This window comes from Pseudophryne corroboree, chromosome 2 (assembly GCF_028390025.1).
Source record: "Pseudophryne corroboree isolate aPseCor3 chromosome 2, aPseCor3.hap2, whole genome shotgun sequence".
In the NCBI taxonomy this organism is placed as follows: domain Eukaryota; kingdom Metazoa; phylum Chordata; class Amphibia; order Anura; family Myobatrachidae; genus Pseudophryne; species Pseudophryne corroboree.
In genome coordinates this window covers 591,126,444-591,147,778 of record NC_086445.1, presented here as the reverse complement: position 1 = coordinate 591,147,778, position 21,335 = coordinate 591,126,444, and the positions used below count along the sequence as shown (strand labels likewise).

General features: G+C 48.5%; 1 protein-coding gene across 4 annotated transcripts in view; it reads right to left on the bottom strand.

The window, feature by feature from the left end:
- Positions 1 to 21,335, bottom strand: part of LOC135037868 (uncharacterized) — a 444,500-nt gene that overhangs the window by 333,690 nt on the left and 89,475 nt on the right. For all 4 annotated transcript variants that reach the window (XM_063954589.1, XM_063954587.1, XM_063954588.1 and 1 more), the window contains exon 2: positions 21,008 to 21,109. In XM_063954589.1, the coding sequence (XP_063810659.1) occupies positions 21,008 to 21,109 (102 nt within the window). The remainder of the gene's footprint in view (positions 1 to 21,007; positions 21,110 to 21,335) is intronic.

Here is a 21,335-nt window from a genome sequence, read left to right as displayed (position 1 = left end):
ACCACAGACCACTTCTCAGCTCCTATGCTTTCTGGCTGATGTTTTGGTCACTTTTGAAAGCTGGCGGTGCTTTCACTCTAGTGGTAGCATGAGACGGAGTCTACAACCCACACAAGTGGCTCAGGTAGTGCAGCTCATCCAGGATGGCACATCAATGCGAGCTGTGGCAAGAAGGTTTGCTGTGTCTGTCAGCGTAGTGTCCAGCGCTACCAGGAGACAGGCCAGTACACATCAGGAGACGTGGAGGAGGCCGTAGGAGGGCAACAACCAGCAGCAGGACCGCTACCTCCGCCTTTGTGCAAGAAGGAACAGGAGGAGCACAGCCAGAGCCCTGCAAAATGACCTCCAGCAAGCCACAAATGTGCATGTGTCTACTCAAACGATCAGAAACAGACTCCATGAGGGTGGTATGAGGGCCCGACGCCCACAGGTGGGGGTTGTGCTTACAGCCCAACACTGTGCAGGACGTTTGGCATTTGCCAGAGAACACCAAGATTGGCAAATTCGTCACTGGCGCCCTGTGCTCTTCACAGATGAAAGCAGGTTCTCACTGAGCACATGTGATAGACGTGACAGAGTCTGGAGACGCCAAGGAGAACGTTCTGCTGCCTGCAACATCCTCCAGCATGACCGGTTTGGCAGTGGGTCACAGTAATGGTGTGGGGTGGCATTTCTTTGGGGGGCCGCACAGCCCTCCATGTGCTCGCCAGAGGTAGCCTGACTGCCATTAGGTACCGAGATGAGATCCTCAGACCCCTTGTGAGACCATATGCTGGTGCGGTTGGTCCTGGGTTCCTCCTAATGCGCGACAATGCTAGACCTCATGTGGCTGGAGGGGGTCAGCAGTTCCTGCAAGACGAAGGCATTGATGCTATGGACTGGCCCGCCCGTTCCCCATACCTGAATCCAATTGAGCACAGCTGGGACATCATGTCTCGCTCCATCCACCAACGCCACGTTGCACCACAGACTGTCCAGGAGCTGGTGGATGCTTTAGTCCAGGTCTGGGAGGAGATCCCTCAGGAGACCATCCGCCACCTCATCAGGAGCATGCCCAGGCGTTGTAGGGAGGTCATACAGGCACGTGGAGGCCACACACACTACTGAGCCTCATTTTGACTTGTTTTAAGGACATTACATCAAAGTTGGATCAGCCTGTAGTGTGTTTTTCCACTTTAATTTTGAGTGTGACTCCAAATCCAGACCTCCATGGGTTAATAAATTTGATTTCCATTGATAATTATTGTGTGAATTTGTTGTCAGCACATTCAACTATGTAAAGAACAAAGTATTTAATAAGAATATTTCATTCATTCAGATCTAGGATGTGTTATTTTAGTGTTCCCTTTATTTTTTTAAGCAGTGTGTGTATATATATATTATATATATATATATATGAATGAACGTTATGGTAAGAACTTACCGTTGATAACGTGATTTCTCTTATGTCCACAGGTATCCACAGGATAACATTGGGATATTGTCGAGCGACAGCGAAAATGGCACCAACACGGTCACGAGCTTTCTGGCCTCCCAGGATGCATTGGGGCCTCCACTATATAGTCCCGCCCACTGATTCAGTCAGATCAGTTCTTTCCACAGCGATTATAGGCAGGAACATTAGGTAGAGACCTGTACAGGCGATAAGAACACACATGCACACCCTTCCATACAAGAAGGAAGAGGTTTTTAGTGTTTGTCTAGATCCTCAAATCAGATGCGTCCGGGTGGGATCCCTGTGGATACCTGTGGACATAAGAGAAATCACGTTATCAACGGTAAGTTCTTACCATAACGTTCATTTCTCTGGCTGGGTCCACAGGATTATCCACAGGATAACATTGGGATTCCCAAAGCCATTTTAGTGGTGGGGACGCTCCTGATTGCACAGGAGGACCTTTCGCCCAAAGTCTGCGTCATGAGAGGCAAAAGTATCCAAGGCATAATGTCTGATGAATGTGTTTATGGAAGACCATGTGGCTGCCTTACATATCTGTTCTGCTGATGCACCCTGTGCTGCCCAAGAAGGACCTACCTTACGTGTAGAGTGTGCAGAGACATTAGCCGGAATAGGGAGATCTGCATGAGAATAAGCTTCAGATATTACCATTCGGAGCCATCTCGCCAGCGTCTGTTTACTAGCAGGCAAACCTCTCCTATGGAATCCGTAGAGGATGAAGAGGGAATCTGTTTTCCTGATGGCACTAGTACGATCTATGTAGATTTTTAAAGACCGGACCACGTCCAGTGACGCTTCTCCCGCAGATAGTCCCGATACCTGAAAAGCTGGGACTACAATCTCTTCATTCAGGTGAAACTTTGACACCACCTTTGGAAGATAACTAGATCTCGTTCTGAGAACTGCTCTGTCTGGAAAAAAACTTAGGAAAGGAGACTTACATGATAATGCTCCTAAATCTGACACTCTTCTGGCTGACGCCATTGCCAGTAAAAAAAGAACTTTAACCGTTAACCACTTAAGATCTGCTCTCAAGTGGTTCAAACAAAGGACCCTGGAGAAATTTAAGAACTAAATTCAAATCCCAGGGAGCTGCAGGAGGAACAAATGGAGGTTGAATATGTACTACTCCTTGGAAAAAAGTACGTACATCCTGTAGGTCAGCAATCTTCTGCTGAAACCATACAGTCAACGCTGAGACTTGCACCCTCAAGGAAGCAACCTTCAACCCCTTATCCAATCCTGCCTGCAGAAAATCCAAAATTCTAGCTACTTTAAAGGCTCTTGGATTGTAATTTTTTCCAGAACACCAATGAATATAGGCTTGCCATATTCTATGATATACACGGGCCGAAGAAGGCTTTCTTGCTCTAAGCATGGTTTGGATTACTTGCTTTGAAAATCCTTTAGCCTCTAAGATAGAGGTTTCAACAGCCACGCCGTCAAAGACAGGCGATCCAGATGACTGTGACAACAAGGACCCTGCATTAACAGATCTGGACGTTGAGGGAGCAGTATCGGTGCTTCCACGGACATTCTCCACAGATCTGTGTACCAATGCCTTCTTGGCCAAGCTGGAGCTATTAGAATGATTGCTCCTTTTGCCTGTTTTATCTTTCTCACTACTCTGGGTAATAGAGATATTGGAGGGAACAGATATGCCAGCTGAAACCTCCGTTCTACTGACAGTGCGTCTACCAGGACTGCTCCTGAGTCCCTTGTTCTTGATCCGTACCACGGAACTTTGTTGTTTAGACGAGACGCCATAAGGTCTATCTCCGGTAGACCCCATCTGTTCACCAGTGTTTGAAACACTTCTGGGTGTAGTGCCCATTCGGTTTCCTGAATGGTGTGCCGACTGAGAAAATCCGCTTCCCAATTTAGTACACCCGGGACAAATACTGCTGACAATGCTGGGAGATGGAGTTCTGCCCACTTTAGAATGGGAGTTACTTCCTCCATCAGACTCTTGCTGTGAGTCCCTCCTTGATGATTTAGGTATGCTACTGCCGTCGCATTGTCTGAGCGGATCTGGACTGGTCTTCCTTGTAGATTGTCCTTTGCCTGAACTAGGGCCAAGTAAATGGCTCTTATTTCTAACAGATTTATTGGCAGGCGACTTTCCCTTGCGGTCCATTTTCCCTGGAACCATAGGCTTCCGAGTACCGCCCCCCAACCTTGCAGGCTGGCATCTGTCGTCAGGACTTGCCACTCTTTTATCCAAAAGGGTCTCCCCTTGTTTAAATGGTCTGTCTGTAGCCACCATGCTAGAGACCTTTTTACATTTACTGGAATCTTTATCATCTGCTTCTTTATTGTTTGATGATTTCCGTTCCATTTTGTCAAAATGAGATGCTGCAATGGTCTGGAGTGGAATTGCGCATATTCCACCATGTCGAACGTTGATACCATCAGACCCAACAGTCGCATTGCTGCATGGACTGACATTGTCTGGGCTTGCAACGCTTCCTGAGCCATGACCTGCACCTTGACTATTTTCTTCTCTGGTAAGAGAACTCTCTGTAGGTCTGAATCCAATATGGTTCCCAAATGAACCATCCGCTGTGATGGATTCAGGGACGACTTCTCCCAATTTATGAGCCACCCGTGTCTCTGTAAACAAACTATCGTCTGTTGGAGATGGCTCAACAGTAAATCTTGCGACTGTGCTAAGATTAATAGGTCGTCTAGGTATGGGAATATCCTTATCCCTTGTTTGCGCAGACAAGCTGCCATAACCACCATGATCTTGGTAAACACCCTGGGTGCTGTAGCTAGCCCGAAGGGCAGAGCTTGGAACTGGAAGTGTTCCTTGAGGATGGCAAACCTGAGGTAACACTGATGTGATAGTGCTATAGGCACATGTAGGTAAGCATCCCGCACATCCAGAGATACCATATAGTCTCCCGGTTCCATAGCCAACATTATGGAGCGTAACGTCTCCATGTGGAACTTCGGGATCCATATGTAATTGTTCAACATCTTCAGATTTAGAATTGGTCGATATGACCCATTTGGTTTCTGGATTAGAAACAGATTGGAGTAATACCCCTGTCCCTTGTGTGATGGAGGTACTGGGACAATCACACCTGACTGCAGTAATTTTTGGACTGCTTCTTGCAGGGCATTGGCCTTCGACTCTATACGAGACGGGCTGGTGCAAAAAAATTTTTTGAGGAGGCTGCCTCCTGAATGGGAACCCATACTCCTGAGATACTACCTTCTGCACCCAGGCATCTGTTGTTGACTGTTGCCATGTGTGTGCAAATTGCAGGAGTCGGCCCCCAACCCTGGAATCCTCCAGGCGGAGGCCCGTCTCTTCAGGCTGAGGGTTTCTGTTCAGGTTTGGAAGCTGGCTTTTTGCTAGCCCACTGCTTCCTACCCCTTTTAAACTGGGGTTGTTTAGGCTCCTCTTTACCTTTCGCTTTGCTTTGCCAGCGAAATGAGCGAAATTTTAAACCCTTGGACTTAGGGTTGTAGGTAGCCGGAAATCTGACCTCCTTTGATTCAGCCTCTGACTCTAGGATATCCGATAAAGGTTTTCCAAATAATATATTACCCACGAAAGGCAATGCTTCCAGTTCCTTCTTGGACTCCGCATCTGCCTTCCAGGTCCGTTGCCAGACTGCTCTGCGAGCGACTACTGCCAGGGCTGAAGCTTTAGAAGCAACAGTGCCTACATCAATGGCTGCTTCTTCTAAATACTGGGCAGATTGTCTTAAACGGCAAAGACGATCCTCTTGCTCCCTAGTAGGAGAGGGGATGTCATTCTCTAGTTCCTCTATCCATTCGCCCATTGCCTTTGCTACCCAGGCCGAAGCCATAGCAGGTCTTACCACTGCACCCACAAGAGAAAAAATATTTTTCAATAGGCTCTCTACCCTCCTGTCTGTGACATCATTCAAAAAGGTAGATGACAGTGACAAAGCAGATTTGTGCACGAGTCGCAGAACATGTGCATCTACTTTTGGAGGAACTTCTCTCTTCGAACAATCTCCAGCAGGAAATGGATAATAAGAATCCCATCTCCTAGGAATCTTATACTTTTTACCGGGCGCTGCCCAAGACTCATCCATCATTTCCGTCAACTCCTCTGACGCTGGAAATTCAGCTTTCACTGACTTTGTTCGTTTGAATACAGGTGCTTTTGCTTTTAACGCTGTCTTGGCTGGTTCTTCCAGAGAAAGCACAGCCTTTACTGCATTAATGAGTTCAGCTACATCATCTGAACTAAAGCTCTGCGACTGATCATCATACGGAGTTGAATCTATTGTTTCCGCATCATCATCCGATGTATCCTCTTGTGTAGTCTGCCATACAGACGTATCTGTCTTAGTCTTACCTACCCCTTGGTTGCTTGTAGAGGCTACTGGAACCAAACCATAGGAAGGGAGCTGCATGTATGGGTTCATAGTGTAACCTAACCCCTGAGGTGGTGCTACTGGAGCTAACCTGTCCGCTATTGAAGACAGAGTCTTTGCGAACATATTCCATGGTGGCTCTACTGGAGGTTGAACTAACTCCTGTTTTTTATTTCGCTGAAAAGCGAAACAGTTTGCACACAAACCCTCATAAGTGACCAATTGAATCATATCAATTACCCCTGCTTACAAGATAAGCATGTTAGGGCTGTAGGAGTGCTTGACAAATTCTCCTCATCACTTTTGCCGCTCACAGACATTTTTTCTGATATTGACTACACAATTTTGTGACTGAACCACACCCTATAATCAGTATATAGAGGTGAAATCTGTCACAACTGAGGGCCTGAGCTGACGGGAGGCAGCCTCAGTTGTAGGGGCTGAGATGCAACGGAACCTGGGAGGTTGTATCAGACCCCTAGACATGTAAGTAACATGTAGAATAACTGCCCGAAGGCGTGACCACGACAACCAGGATAAAAGTCAATGATGTTTATTATGACAAACTCCGTAACACAGCAGCAGTAAAGGAAACATAAAAGTCAACAGAGGATAAATACAATTCCTGGGTACTACAGGGTGGCAAGGGCCACAGGCACTGGTAGAGTGAGACAGTTCTTATAATCTTCTAGTTGGAAAGTTCTTACCAGACCTGACTGTAGCAATGGAGAGAACCCAGGATCGTACCAGCTGGTGTTCCAGGAAAGGCTGGGTTGCTGAAGATAAAACGGCTGCTGTGGATACTGGCTGGAACCAGACTGTTGTTGGTACGGAGTGGATACTGGCTGGAACCAGTTAAATAATAAACGAACTTGAGAGCGATGAAATAATAATGAAGTTTGGAGTTTAAGAGCGGTGAAATAATAATACCGGTGGAGAGTGGTAAACTGCAGAAAGGACACCGGCCCTTTAAGAGAAGCTGTACACTGCTGGAAGCTGGGCTGGAAGCAGGTGATTGATGAAGTTTGGAGTTTGAGAGCGGTGAAATAATAATACCGGTGGAGAGTGGTAAACTGCAGAAAGGACACCGGCCCTTTAAGAGAAGCTGTACACTGCTGGAAGCTGGGCTGGAAGCAGGTGATTGATGAAGTTTGGAGTTTGAGAGCGGTGAAATAATAATACCGGTGGAGAGTGGTAAACTGCAGAAAGGACACCGGCCCTTTAAGAGAAGCTGTACACTGCTGGAAGCTGGGCTGGAAGCAGGTGATTGTTGTAACTGGAAACAGGTGAGTCCAGAATGGATCGGAGAGTCAGGCTACACCGCAGATGGAATGCTGGTGCGGGTCTCTATAGCAGAAGTCTGGAGACAGGAGCTGGAACCTGGAAGACAACCACAGGAGAGAGACAAACTGGAACTAGGTTAGACAACCAAAGCACTGACGCCTTCCTTGCTCAGGCACAGCTTACTTATACCTGCAGCAAGGAAGGGGTTGGCTAGGCAATTATGCAAATCAACAATACAGACAGCAGATTGGTGGAAATGCTCAGATGACAAAATCCAAGATGGCTGCGCCCATGCAGACACTTGGAGGGAAGTTTGGTTTGTAATCCATGTGAGAATTGAAACAGTAATGGCGACGCCGGCCACAGGAGACAGGAGACGCCAGACTGACAAGCGCACATTTAACCACGCGGGTACAGCGGAGGCCGCGGCTGATGAAATCACCACTCTGACATTCTGCATGTGGAAACTCAGGAACAGCGGGATCCGGTCCTGGAACGCTGAGCCAGCCTTAGGAGGCATCTGAAGGGTAAGTAATGGCGTCCAGATACCCGGATCGTGACAAAATCAATCTGACCACAGTGCACCTGATTTGAGGGTCAGAACAGGACTGACATTACACAGAAGTGTCAGCACACATACTAGCAGTCAGTCACATGTTAAAGCATTTAGACATTGTCATATGAGAATACAACCTCCATAATAACTTATACATAAGTAGGAAATTTGTACTTCTGTTTAACTGGTTCTTTTTCAACATAACATGCAGAAAACACAGTAATATACAGGTCTCATATGCAATAGGTACTAAAAATTAACAGTGCACACTAAGAAGTAGAAGGAATTTTTAGTACTGTATACCCTGCCTCCAGGGAGCGGGATACAGGGAGACTCACCACACTTCCATATCCAAGCAAAGACGCTCGAAAGACGCTGAGTGGATTCAGACGCTACTGGTGTACACTGCCGCTCTTGGTAACTGATAACGGACACGGACGCTCACCAACGGACACGGACGCTGAGCGACTCCACGTGCATGCAGACACTAAAGGCCTGCGACTCGGTCTGGGCGGGTTTATATCCAGTGTACACAACCGCAGCGTCTAAGCTGCGACTGAGTACCCTCGTGGTAGCGTCTGAACCGGAAGTGAGGTTATTCAGTTCATGAAACGAGAGACCCGCGGGAACTGGCCATGAACTCGGAGGAGGGACGGCCAGGAGAGCGTCTGAAACCCCCTGTTGACTTAAACTCCCAGGATCGCGGCCTCACCTAGTCCTGGCGCCTATGATCCCCGGAGCGTAGCGCTGTCACACTCGAGATGTTCGGCGCATCAACACGCTGTTTGTAGTCTCCACCAAATCAGCGTAGCTGTGTCCTGACCCCTCTAGTAAGAGGAAGTCCATATACTCACTGTCTCCCCATGCTCCGGCCACAGCCTGGTAACGTCTGCTGGACCTGCTAGAACATCCGACACAGACGCCCGTCGAGACAGCACTGTACCGCGAAGGTAAGCGTTGTTGCGACCCGGTGGGGAGTTGTTGGAGCGACTCTTTCTAATACACGTTTAAGACGCTGTTAAGAGAAGTCGCTCAAACAAAAACAGTAAGTCTATAAAAATAATAAGATTTTACTTACCGATAAATCTATTTCTCGTAGTCCGTAGTGGATGCTGGGACTCCGTCAGGACCATGGGGATTAGCGGCTCCGCAGGAGACAGGGCACAAAAATAAAGCTTTAGGATCAGGTGGTGTGCACTGGCTCCTCCCCCCCCTATGACCCTCCTCCAAGCCTCAGTTAGGATACTGTGCCCGGACGAGCGTACACAATAAGGAAGGATTTTGAATCCCGGGTAAGACTCATACCAGCCACACCAATCACACCGTACAACTTGTGATCTGAACCCAGTTAACAGTATGACAAACGTAGGAGCCTCTGAACAGACGGCTCACAACAATAACAACCCGATTTTTTTGTAACAATAACTATGTACAAGTATTGCAGACAATCCGCACTTGGGATGGGCGCCCAGCATCCACTACGGACTACGAGAAATAGATTGATCGGTAAGTAAAATCTTATTTTCTCTGACGTCCTAGTGGATGCTGGGACTCCGTCAGGACCATGGGGATTATACCAAAGCTCCCAAACGGGCGGGAGAGTGCGGATGACTCTGCAGCACCGAATGAGAGAACTCCAGGTCCTCTTTAGCCAGGGTATCAAATTTGTAGAATTTTACAAACGTGTTCTCCCCCGACCACGTAGCTGCTCGGCAGAGTTGTAATGCCGAGACCCCTCGGGCAGCCGCCCAGGATGAGCCCACCTTCCTTGTGGAATGGGCCTTGACAGATTTAGGCTGTGGCAGGCCTGCCACAGAATGTGCAAGTTGAATTGTGCTACAAATCCAACGTGCAATCGTCTGCTTAGAAGCAGGAGCACCCAGCTTGTTGGGTGCATACAGTATAAACAGCGAGTCAGATTTTCTGACTCCAGCCGTCCTTGAAAATAAGAATTTACTTACCGATAATTCTATTTCTCGTAGTCCGTAGTGGATGCTGGGGACTCCGTCAGGACCATGGGGTTTAGCGGCTCCGCAGGAGACAGGGCACAATAATAAAAGCTTTAGGATCAGGTGGTGTGCACTGGCTCCTCCCCCTATGACCCTCCTCCAAGCCTCAGTTAGGATACTGTGCCCGGACGAGCGTGCATAATAAGGAAGGATATTGAATCCCGGGTAAGACTCATACCAGCCACACCAATCACACCGTACAACCTGTGATCTGAACCCAGTTAACAGTATGATAACAACGAAGGAGCCTCTGAAAAGATGGCTCACAACAAGAATAACCCGATTTTTGTAACAATAACTATGTACAAGTATTGCAGACAATCCGCACTTGGGATGGGCGCCCAGCATCCACTACGGACTACGAGAAATAGAATTATCGGTAAGTAAATTCTTATTTTCTCTAACGTCCTAAGTGGATGCTGGGGACTCCGTCAGGACCATGGGGATTATACCAAAGCTCCCAAACGGGCGGGAGAGTGCGGATGACTCTGCAGCACCGAATGAGAGAACTCCAGGTCCTCCTCAGTCAGGGTGTGCCCCTGACCAAGTAGCAGCTCGGCAAAGTTGTAAAGCCGAGACCCCTCGGGCAGCCGCCCAAGATGAGCCCACTTCCTTGTGGAATGGGCTTTTACTTATTTTGGCTGTGGCAAGCCTGCCACAGAATGTGCAAGCTGAATTGTACTACAAATCCAGCGAGCAATCGTCTGCTTAGAAGCAGGAACACCCATCTTGTTGGGTGCATACAGGCTAAACAGCGAGTCAGATTTTCTGACTCCAGTCGTCCTTGAAACATATATATTCAGGGCCCTGACAACGTCAAGTAACTTGGAGTCCTCCAAGTCCCTAGTAGCCGCAGGTACCACAATAGGTTGGTTCATGTGAAAAACAGAAAACACCTTAAGGAGAAATTGAGGACGAGTCCTCAATTCTGCCCTGCCAGAATGAAAAATTAAGTAAGGGCTTTTATATGATAAAGCCGCCCATTCTGACACACGCCTGGCTGAAGCCAGGGCTAATAGAATCTTCACCTTCCATGTGAAATATTTTAATTCCACAGTGGTGAGTGGATCAAACCAATGTGACTTTAGGAAACTCAAAACAACATTGAGATCCCAAGGTGCCACTGGGGGCACAAAAGGAGGCTGTATATGCAGTATCCCTTTTACAAACGTCTGAACTTCAGGCACTGAAGCCAGTTCTTTCTGGAAGAAATTCGACAGGGTCGAAATTTGAACCTTAATGGACCCTAATTTTAGGCCCATAGACAGTCCTGTTTTCAGGAAATGTAGGAAACGACCCAGTTGGAATTCCTCTGTAAGGACCTTCTTGGCCTCACACCACGCAACATATTTTCGCCAAATGCGGTGAAAATGTGTTGCGGTTACATCCTTCCTGGCTTCGACCAGGGTAGGGATGACTTCATCTGGAATGCCCTTTCAGGATCCGGCGTTCAACTGCCATGCCGTCAAACGCAGCCGCGGTAAGTCTTGGAACAGACAAGGCCCCTGCTGGAGCAGGTCCTCTCTTAAAGGTAGAGGCCACGGTTCTTCCGTAAGCATCTCTTGAAGTTCCGGGTACCAAGTCCTTCTTGACCCATCCGGAACCACGAGTATCGTTCTTACTCATCTCCTTCTTATGATTCTCAGTACTTTTGGTATGAGATGCATAGGAGGGAACACATACCCTGACTGGTACACCCACAGTGTTACCAGAGCGTCCACCGCTATTGCCTGAGGGTCCCTTGACCTGGCGCAATATCTGTCTAGTTTTTTGTTCAGGCGGGACGCCATCATGTCCACCTTTGGTTTTTCCCAACGGTTTACAATCATGTGGAAGACTTCCCGCTGAAGTCCCCACTCTCCCGGGTGGAGGTTATGCCTGCTGAGGAAGTCTGCTTCCCAGTTTTCCACTCCCGGAATTAACACTGCTGAGAGTGTTATCACATGATTTTTCGCCCAGCGAAGAATCCTTGCAGTTTCTGCCATTTCCCTCCTGCTTCATGTACCGCCCTGTCTGTTTACGTGGGCGACTGCCGTGATGTTGTCCCACTGGATCAATACCGGCTGACCTTGAAGCAGAGGTCTTGCTAAGCTTAGAGCCTTGTAAATTGCCCTTAGCTCCAGTATATTTATGTGGAGAGAAGTCTCCAGACTTGATCACACTCCCTGGAAATTTTTTCCTTGTGTGACTGCTCCCCAGCCACTCAGGCTGGCATCCGTGGTCACCAGGACCCAGTCCTGAATGTCGAATCTGCGGCCCTTTCATAGATGAGCACTCTGCAGCCACCGCAGAAGAAAACACCCTTGTCCTTGGAGACAGGGTTATCCGCTGATGCATCTGAAGATGCGATCCGGACCATTTTCCCAGCAGATTCCACTGAAAGGTTCTTGCGTGAAATCTACCGAATGGGATCGCTTTGTAAGAAACCACCATTTTTCACAGGACCCTTGTGCAATGATGCACTGATACTTTTCCTGGTTTTAGGAGGTTCCGGACTAGCTCGGATAACTCCCTGGCCTTCTTCTCCGGGAGAAATCATCCTTTTCTGGACTGTGTCCAGAATCATTCCTAGGAACATTAGACGTGACGTCGGAAAAAGCTGCGATTTTGGAATATTTAGAATCCACTCGTGCTGTCGTAGAACTACTTGAGATAGTGCTACTCCGACCGCCAACTGTTCTCTGGACCTTGCCCTTATCAGGAAAGCGTCCATATTTCTTTTAGGAAGAATCATCATTTCGGCCATTACCATGGTAAAGACCCGGGGTGCCGTGGACAATCCAAACGGCAGCGTCTGAACTGATAGTGACAGTTCTGTACCACGAACCTGAGATACCCTTGGTGAGAAGGGCAAAATTTGGACATGTAGGTAAGCGTCCCTGATATCCAGTGACACCATATCGTCCTGGTTCGCTATCACTGCTCTGAGTGACTCCATCTTGATTTGAACCCTTGTATGTAATTGTTCAAATCTTTTAGATCTCACCGAGCCGTTTGGCTTCAGTACCACAATATAGTGTGGAATAATACCCCTTCCCTTGTTGTAGGAGGGGTACTTTGATTATCACCTGCTGGGAATACAGCCTGTGAATTTTTTCCCAATACTGCCTCCCTGTCGGAGGGAGACGTTGGTAAAGCAGACTTCAGGAACTTGTAAGGGGAAGACGTCTCGAATTTCCAATGTACACCTGGGATACTACGTGTAGGATCCAGGAGTCCACTTGCGAGTGAGCCCACTGCGTGCTGAAACTCTTGAGATGACCCCCCACCGCACCTGAGTCCGCTTGTATGGCCCCAGCGTCATGCTGCGGACTTGGCAGAAGCTGTGGAGGACTTCTGTTCCTGGGAATGGGCTGCCTGCTGCAGTCTTCTTCCCTTTCCTCTAACCCTGGGCAGATATGACTGGCCTTTTGCCCGCCTGCCTTTTTGGGTACGAAAGGACTGAGACTGAAAAGACTGTGTCCTTTTCTGCTGAGATGTGACTTGGGGTAACAAAAGTGGATTTTCCAGCTGTTGCCATGGCCACCAGGTCCGATGGACCGCCCCTTTATACGGCAATACTTCCATGTGCCGTCTGGAATCTGCATCACCTGACCACTGTCGTGTCTATAAACATCGTCTGGCAGATATGGACATCACATCTACTCTTGATGTCAGAATGCAAATATCCCTCTGCGCATCTCGCATATATAGAAATGCATCCTTAAAATGCTCTATAGTCAATAAAATATTGTTCCTGTCAAGGGTATCAATATTTTCAGTCAGGAAATCCGACCAAGCCCCCCCAGCGCTGCACATCCAGGCTGAGGCGATTGCTGGTCGTAGTATAACACCAGTATGTGTGTATATACTTTTTAGGATATTCTTCAGCTTCCTATCAGCTGGCTCCTTGAGGGCGGCCGTATCTGGAGACGGTAACGCCACTTGTTTTTATAAGCGTGTGAGCGCCTTATCCACCCTAAGGTGTGTTTCCCAACTCGCCCTCACTTCTGGCGGGAAAGGGTATACCTCCAATAATTTTCTATCGGAGGAAACCCACGTATCATCACACACTTTAATTTATCTGATTCAGGAAAAACTACAAGTAGATTATTCCCACCCTACATAATACCCTTATTTGTGGTACTTGTAGTATCAGAAATATGTAACACCTCCTTCATTGCCCTTAACATGTAACGTGTGGCCCTAAAGGAAAATACGTTTGTTTCTTCACCGTCGACACTGAAGTCAGTGTCCGTGTCTGTGTCTGTGTCGACCAACTGAGGTAAATGGGCGTTTTTACAAGCCCCTGACGGTGTCTGAGACGCCTGGACAGGTACTAATTTGTTTGCCGGCCGTCTCATGTCGTCAACCGACCTTGCATCGTGTTGACATTATCACGTAATTCCTAAATAAGCCATCCATTCCGGTGTCGACTCCCTAGAGAGTGACATCACCAATACAGGCAATTTGCTCCGCCTCCTCACCAACATCGTCCTCCTACATGTCGACACACACGTACCGACACACAGCACACACACAGGGAATGCTCTGATAGAGGACAGGACCCCACTAGCCCTTTGGGGAGACAGAGGGAGAGTTTGCCAGCACACACCAAAAACGCTATAATTATACAGGGACAACCCCTTATACAAGTGTTTTCCCTTATAGCATTTTCACATATGTAATCATATCGCCAAATAAGTGCCCCCCCTCTCTGTTTTAACCCTGTTTCTGTAGTGCAGTGCAGGGGAGAGCCTGGGAGCCTTCCTCACAGCAGAGCTGAGCAGGAAAATGGCGCCGTGTGCTGAGGAGAATAGGCCCCGCCCCCTAAAACGGCGGGCTCTTCTCCCGGAGTTTGTGAGATCTGGCAGGGGTTAAATACATCCATATAGCCTCAAGGGCTATATGTGATGTATTTTAGCCATAAAAAAGGTATAATACATTGCTGCCCAGGGCGCCCCCCCCAGCGCCCTGCACCCTCAGTGACCGCTGGTATGAAGTGTGCTGACAACAATGGCGCACAGCTGCAGTGCTGTGCGCTACCTTATGAAGACTGAAAGTCTTCTGCCGCCTGTTTCTGGACCTCTGGACCTCTTCAACTTCGGCATCTGCAAGGGGGGTCGGCGGCACGGCTCCGGGACGAACCCCAGGGTGAGACCTGTGTTCCGACTCCCTCTGGAGCTAATGGTGTCCAGTAGCCTAAGAAGCAAATCCATCCTGCACGCAGGTGAGTTTACTTCTCTCCCCTAAGTCCCTCGTAGCAGTGAGCCTGTTGCCAGCAGGACTCACTGAAAATAAAAAACCTAACTTAAACTTTTATTCTAAGCAGCTCAGGAGAGCCACCTAGATTGCACCCTTCTCGGCCGGGCACAAAAATCTAACTGAGGCTTGGAGGAGGGTCATAGGGGGAGGAGCCAGTGCACACCACCTGATCCTAAAGTTTTTATTATTGTGCCCTGTCTCCTGCGCTAAACCCCATGGTCCTGACGGAGTCCCCAGCATCCACTTAGGACGTTAGAGAAATATATATTTTCAATGCCCGGACAACGTCCAGCAACTTGGAATCCTCCAAATCGCTAGTAGCCGCAGGCACCACAATAGGCTGGTTCAGGTGAAACGCTGACACCACCTTAGGCAGAAACTGAGGACGCGTCCGCAGTTCTGCCCTGTCCGAATGGAAAATCAGATATGGGCTTTTATACGATAAAGCCGCCAATTCTGATACTCTCCTGGCTGAAGCCAGGGCCAGTAGCATGGTTACTTTCCACGTAAGATATTTCAAATCCACCGATTTGAGTGGCTCAAACCAATGGGATTTGAGAAAATCCAAAACTACATTAAGGTCCCACGGAGCCACTGGGGGCACAACCGGGGGCTGTATATGTAGTACTCCTTTTACAAAAGTCTGAACTTCAGGAACTGAAGCCAATTCTTTCTGGAAGAAAATCGACAGGGCCGAAATTTGAACCTTAATGGACCCCAATTTGAGGCCCATAGACAATCCTGTTTGCAGGAAATGTAGGAATCGACCCAGTTGAAATTCCTCCGTGGGGGCCTTCCTGGCCTCACACCACGCAACATATTTTCTCCAAATGCGGTGATAATGTTGTGCAGTCACCTCCTTCCTGGCTTTTACCAGTGTAGGAATGACCTCTTCCGGAATGCCTTTTTCCCTTAGAATTCGGCGTTCAACCGCCATGCCGTCAAACGCAGCCGCGGTAAGTCTTGGAATAGACACGGTCCCTGCTGAAGCAGGTCCCGTCTTAGAGGTAGAGGCCACGGATCTTCCGTGAGCATCTCCTGAAGTTCCGGGTACCAAGTTCTTCTTGGCCAATCCGGAGCCACGAGTATCGTTCTTACTCCCCTTTGCCGTATAATTCTCAGTACTTTTGGTATGAGAGGCAGAGGAGGAAACACATACACTGACTGGAACACCCACGGTGTTACCAGAGCGTCCACAGCTATTGCCTGAGGGTCTCTTGACCTGGCGCAATACCTGTCCAGTTTTTTGTTGAGGCGAGACGCCATCATATCCACCTTTGGTTTTTCCCAACGGTTCACAATCATGTGGAAGACTTCTGGATGAAGTCCCCACTCTCCCGGGTGTAGATCGTGTCTGCTGAGGAAGTCTGCTTCCCAGTTGTCCACTCCCGGAATGAACACTGCTGACAGTGCTATCACATGATCTTCCGCCCAGCGAAGAATCCTTGCAGCTTCTGCCATTGCTCTCCTGCTTCTTGTGCCGCCCTGTCTGTTTACGTGGGCGACTGCCGTGATGTTGTCCGACTGGATCAACACCGGCTGACCCTGAAGCAGGGGTTTTGCCAGGCTTAGAGCATTGTAAATCGCTCTTAGCTCCAGTATATTTATGTGAAGAGACATCTCCAGGCTTGACCATACTCCCTGGAAGTTTCTTCCCTGTGTGACCGCTCCCCAGCCTCTCAGACTGGCATCCGTGGTCACCAGGACCCAGTCCTGTATGCCGAATCTGCGGCCCTCTAACAGATGAGCACTCTGCAACCACCACAGAAGAGACACCCTTGTCCGTGGCGATAAAGTTATCCGCTGATGCATCTGCAGATGCGATCCGGACCATTTGTCCAGCAGATCCCACTGAAAAGTTCGTGCGTGGAATCTGCCGAATGGAATCGCTTCGTAAGAAGCCACCATCTTTCCCAGGACTCTTGTGCATTGATGCACAGACACTTTTCCTGGTTTTAGGAGGTTCCTGACAAGTTCGGATAACTCCCTGGCTTTCTCCTCCGGAAGAAACACCTTTTTCTGAACCGTGTCCAGAATCATTCCCAGGAACAGCAGACGTGTCGTCGGGTTCAATTGAGATTTTGGAAAATTCAGAATCCACCCGTGCTGTTGCAGCACTACTTGGGTTAGTGCTACTACGTCTTCCAGCTGTTCTCTGGACCTTGCCCTTATCAGGAGATCGTCCAAGTAAGGGATAATTAATACGCCTTTTCTTCGCAGAAGAAACATCATCTCGGCCATTACCTTGGTAAAGACCCGAGGTGCCGTGGACAATCCAAACGGCAGCGTCTGAAACTGATAATGACAGTTTTGCACCACGAACCTGAGGTACCCTTGGTGTGAAGGGCAAATTGGGACATGCAGGTAAGCATCCTTGATGTCCAGGGACACCATAAAGTCCCCTTCTTCCAGATTCGCTATCACTGCTCTGAGTGACTCCATCTTGAACTTGAATTTTTGTATGTACAGGTTCAAAGATTTCAAATTTAGAATAGGTCTTACCGAGCCGTCCGGCTTCGGTACCACAAATAGCGTGGAGTAATACCCCTTTCCCTGTTGTAGGAGGGGTACCTTGACTATCACCTGCTGAGAAACCAACTTGTGAATGGCTTCCAATACCGTCGCCCTGTCTGAGGGAGACGTTGGCAAAGCAGACTTTAGGAACCGGCGAGGGGGAGACTTCTCGAATTCCAACCTGTAACCCTGAGATACTACCTGCAGGATCCAGGGGTCCACCTGTGAGCAAGCCCACTGCGCGCTGAAATTCTTGAGTCGACCCCCCACCGCTCCTGAGTCCGCTTGTAAAGCCCCAGCGTCATGCTGAGGGCTTTGCAGAACCCGGGGAGGGCTTCTGTTCCTGGGAAGGAGCTGCTTGCTGCCCTCTCTTACCCTTTCCTCTGCCTCGGGGCAGATATGACTGTCCTTTTGCCCGCTTGTTCTTATAGGACCGAAAGGACTGCGGCTGAAAAGACGGTGTCTTTTTCTGTTGGGAGGGGGTCTGAGGTAAAAAGGTGGATTTCCCGGCAGTTGCCGTGGCCACCAGATCCGATAGACCCACGCCAAATAATTCCTCCCCTTTATACGGCAATACTTCCATATGCCGTTTGGAATGCGCATCACCTGACCACGGTCGCGTCCATAAACTTCTTCTGGCAGATATGGACATCGCACTTACTCTCGATGCCAGAGTGCAAATATCCCTCTGAGCATCTCGCATATAAAGAAAAGCATCCTTTAATTGCTCTAAAGTCAATAAAATACTGTCCCTATCCAGGGTATCAATATTTTCAGTCAGGGAATCCGACCAGAGCACCCCAGCACTGCACATCCAGGCTGAGGCGATGGCTGGTCGCAGTATAACACCAGTATGTGTGTATATACTTTTTAGGGTAGTTTCCAGCCTCCTATCAGCTGGATCCTTGAGGGCGGCCGTATCAGGAGACGGTAACGCCACTTGTTTTGATAAGCGTGTGAGCGCCTTATCCACCCTAGGGGGTGTTTCCCAGCGCGCCCTAACCTCTGGCGGGAAAGGGTATAATGCCAATAACCTTTTTGAAATTAGCACTTTTCTATTTGGGTTAACCCACGCTTCATCACATACATCATTCAATTCCTCTGATTCAGGAAAAACTACAGGTAGTTTTTTCACACCCCACATAATACCCCTTTTTGTGGTACTTGCAGTATCAGAGATATGTAAAGCCTCCTTCATTGCCGTGATCATATAACGTGTGGCCCTACTGGAAAATACGTTTGTTTCTTCACCGTCGACACTAGATTCAGTGTCCGTGTCTGGGTCTGTGTCGACCGACTGAGGTAAAGGGCGTTTTACAGCCCCTGACGGTGTCTGAGACGCCTGGGCAGGTACTAACTGGTTTGCCGGCCGTCTCATGTCGTCAACTGATTTTTGTAATGTGCTGACATTATCACGTAATTCCATAAACAAAGCCATCCATTCCTGTGTCGACTCCCTGGGGGGCGACATCACCATTACCGGCAATTGCTCTGCCTCCACACCAACATCGTCCTCATACATGTCGACACACACGTACCGACACACAGCAGACACACAGGGAATGCTCTATTGAAGACAGGACCCCACTAGCCCTTTGGGGAGACAGAGGGAGAGTTTGCCAGCACACACCCAAGCGCTATAATATATATGGGAACAACCCTATATAAGTGTTGTATCCTTATAGCAGCTTAAATATAGTAATATCGCCAAAAAAAGTGCCCCCCCCTCTCTGTTTTACCGTTTCTGTAGTGCAGTGCAGGGGAGAGTCCTGGGAGCCTTCCTCACAGCGGAGCTGAGCAGGAAAATGGCGCTGTGTGCTGAGGAGAATAAGCCCCGCCCCCTATTTCGGCGAGCTCTTCTCCCGGAGTTTGTGAGATCTGGCAGGGGTTAAATACATCCATATAGCCTCAAGGGCTATATGTGATGTATTTTTAGCCATAAGAAAGGTATTATACATTGCTGCCCAGGGCGCCCCCCCCAGCGCCCTGCACCCTCAGTGACCGCTGTGTGAAGTGTGCTGACAACAATGGCGCACAGCTGCAGTGCTGTGCGCTACCTCATGAAGACTGAAAAGTCTTCTGCCGCCTGTTTCTGGACCTCTTCAATCTTCGGCATCTGCAAGGGGGGTCGGCGGCGCGGCTCCGGGACCGGACTCCATGGCTGGGCCTGTGTTTGATCCCTCTGGAGCTAATGGTGTCCAGTAGCCTAAGAAGCCAATCCATCCTGCACGCAGGTGAGTTCACTTCTCTCCCCTAAGTCCCTCGATGCAGTGAGCCTGTTGCCAGCAGGACTCACTGAAAATAAAAAACCTAAAAACTTTTTCTAAGCAGCTCTTTAGGAGAGCCACCTAGATTGCACCCTGCTCGGACGGGGACAAAAACCTAACTGAGGCTTGGAGGAGGGTCATAGGGGGAGGAGCCAGTGCACACCACCTGATCCTAAAGCTTTATTTTTGTGCCCTGTCTCCTGCGGAGCCGCTAATCCCCATGGTCCTGACGGAGTCCCAACATCCACTAGGACGTCAGAGAAAAAGTAATGAAAACTTGAGGCTGCTTTCACAGCAGCCCTGTGACCATGCGGCTTCCTGCCGCACCAAGCAAAAAACTGATCTGACTGAATCAGTGGGCGGGACTATATAGTGGAGGCCCCAATGCATCCTGGGAGGCCAGAAAGCTCGTGACCGTGTTGGTGCCATTTTCGCTGTCGCTCGACAATATCCCAATGTTATCCTGTGGATAATCCTGTGGACCCAGCCAGAGAAATATATATATATATATATATATATATATATATATATAACTTTTCTTTAACAGGATTCAAGATGCATCTGTGTGCAAACAATATCTATATCAATACCGAAGACTAGTATTACAAAACTGTAATTTGCCAGGTTGCTAAGTGTTCTGGTTGAAGTTGCTGTTTCCTTCACCATCTCTCTCTCTACAACCCCACTTCCACGTTGGTCTCTCTTTTCCCCCATCTCTGTTTTCCTCCTCCTATCCCTATCCTATCCCTTATCTTTCTCTCCCCATTCACTCCCTTTACACATCTGTCTTTTTACCTGTGTTACCCATCTACTGTATATCTCCCCCTACTGTCCCATCTCTTTCCTGTCTCCCTCCCACCACCATGTCCCTCACTCTATTGCCTGGCATTTTCTGATGTAGGCAGACATATCATCCATGACAGATGTCAACCCATACATGGACAGGTTGATCGCCAGAAAGGAAGGCATTCTGTCCAGAGTCATTGTCGGATTGCCTTGATCATTTGCAGGGAGGGGGCAAGGCTGTGGCTCCAAAACACCTGAGAGGGTTGCCAGCTGCCACAGACTGGACCACTCCCAGGAAAGCATGATCTGCATATTGATTCCAGCAGCCAATCACAGATCCACCATACAGCAGCAGCGCACCCCAACTTCTTAGTTCAGTGGCATGTGCTGTTGCAGAGTGCGGTGGTCTGAGCAGCATTTGTTGTGTATGTGGAATCAGCAACTCATGTTAAATGGCTTTGGGAATGCTTTTAACTCCACATTGTAGTCGGGCATATCAGTACAAAATAAGTGTGTGTGGTTCCTACCTTTGTAAAGATATCAATCATCTGTTCCTGATACCTCTTCTGATTTCTGTGAAAAGATGCAGCGAAATCCATCTCTAATCCAAATGTAACAATTGGAGGCGTCTAATGCAGAAAAACACAAAAATTTAAAATGAACAAATACAAGTCTCATACTTGTCAGTATTTCTAAATTCAATCTAAAGGTGCACACACACAAAGATTTTGACTATGAGCGATTTGCCTTGAACTGGCAGTAGAAGATTTTGATTAACTTTACCAACGATTTTTACTAATACCTCTTTCACACCGCAGCTATAACCCGGTAAATTGCCGTTTTTTAAGCCTTCCA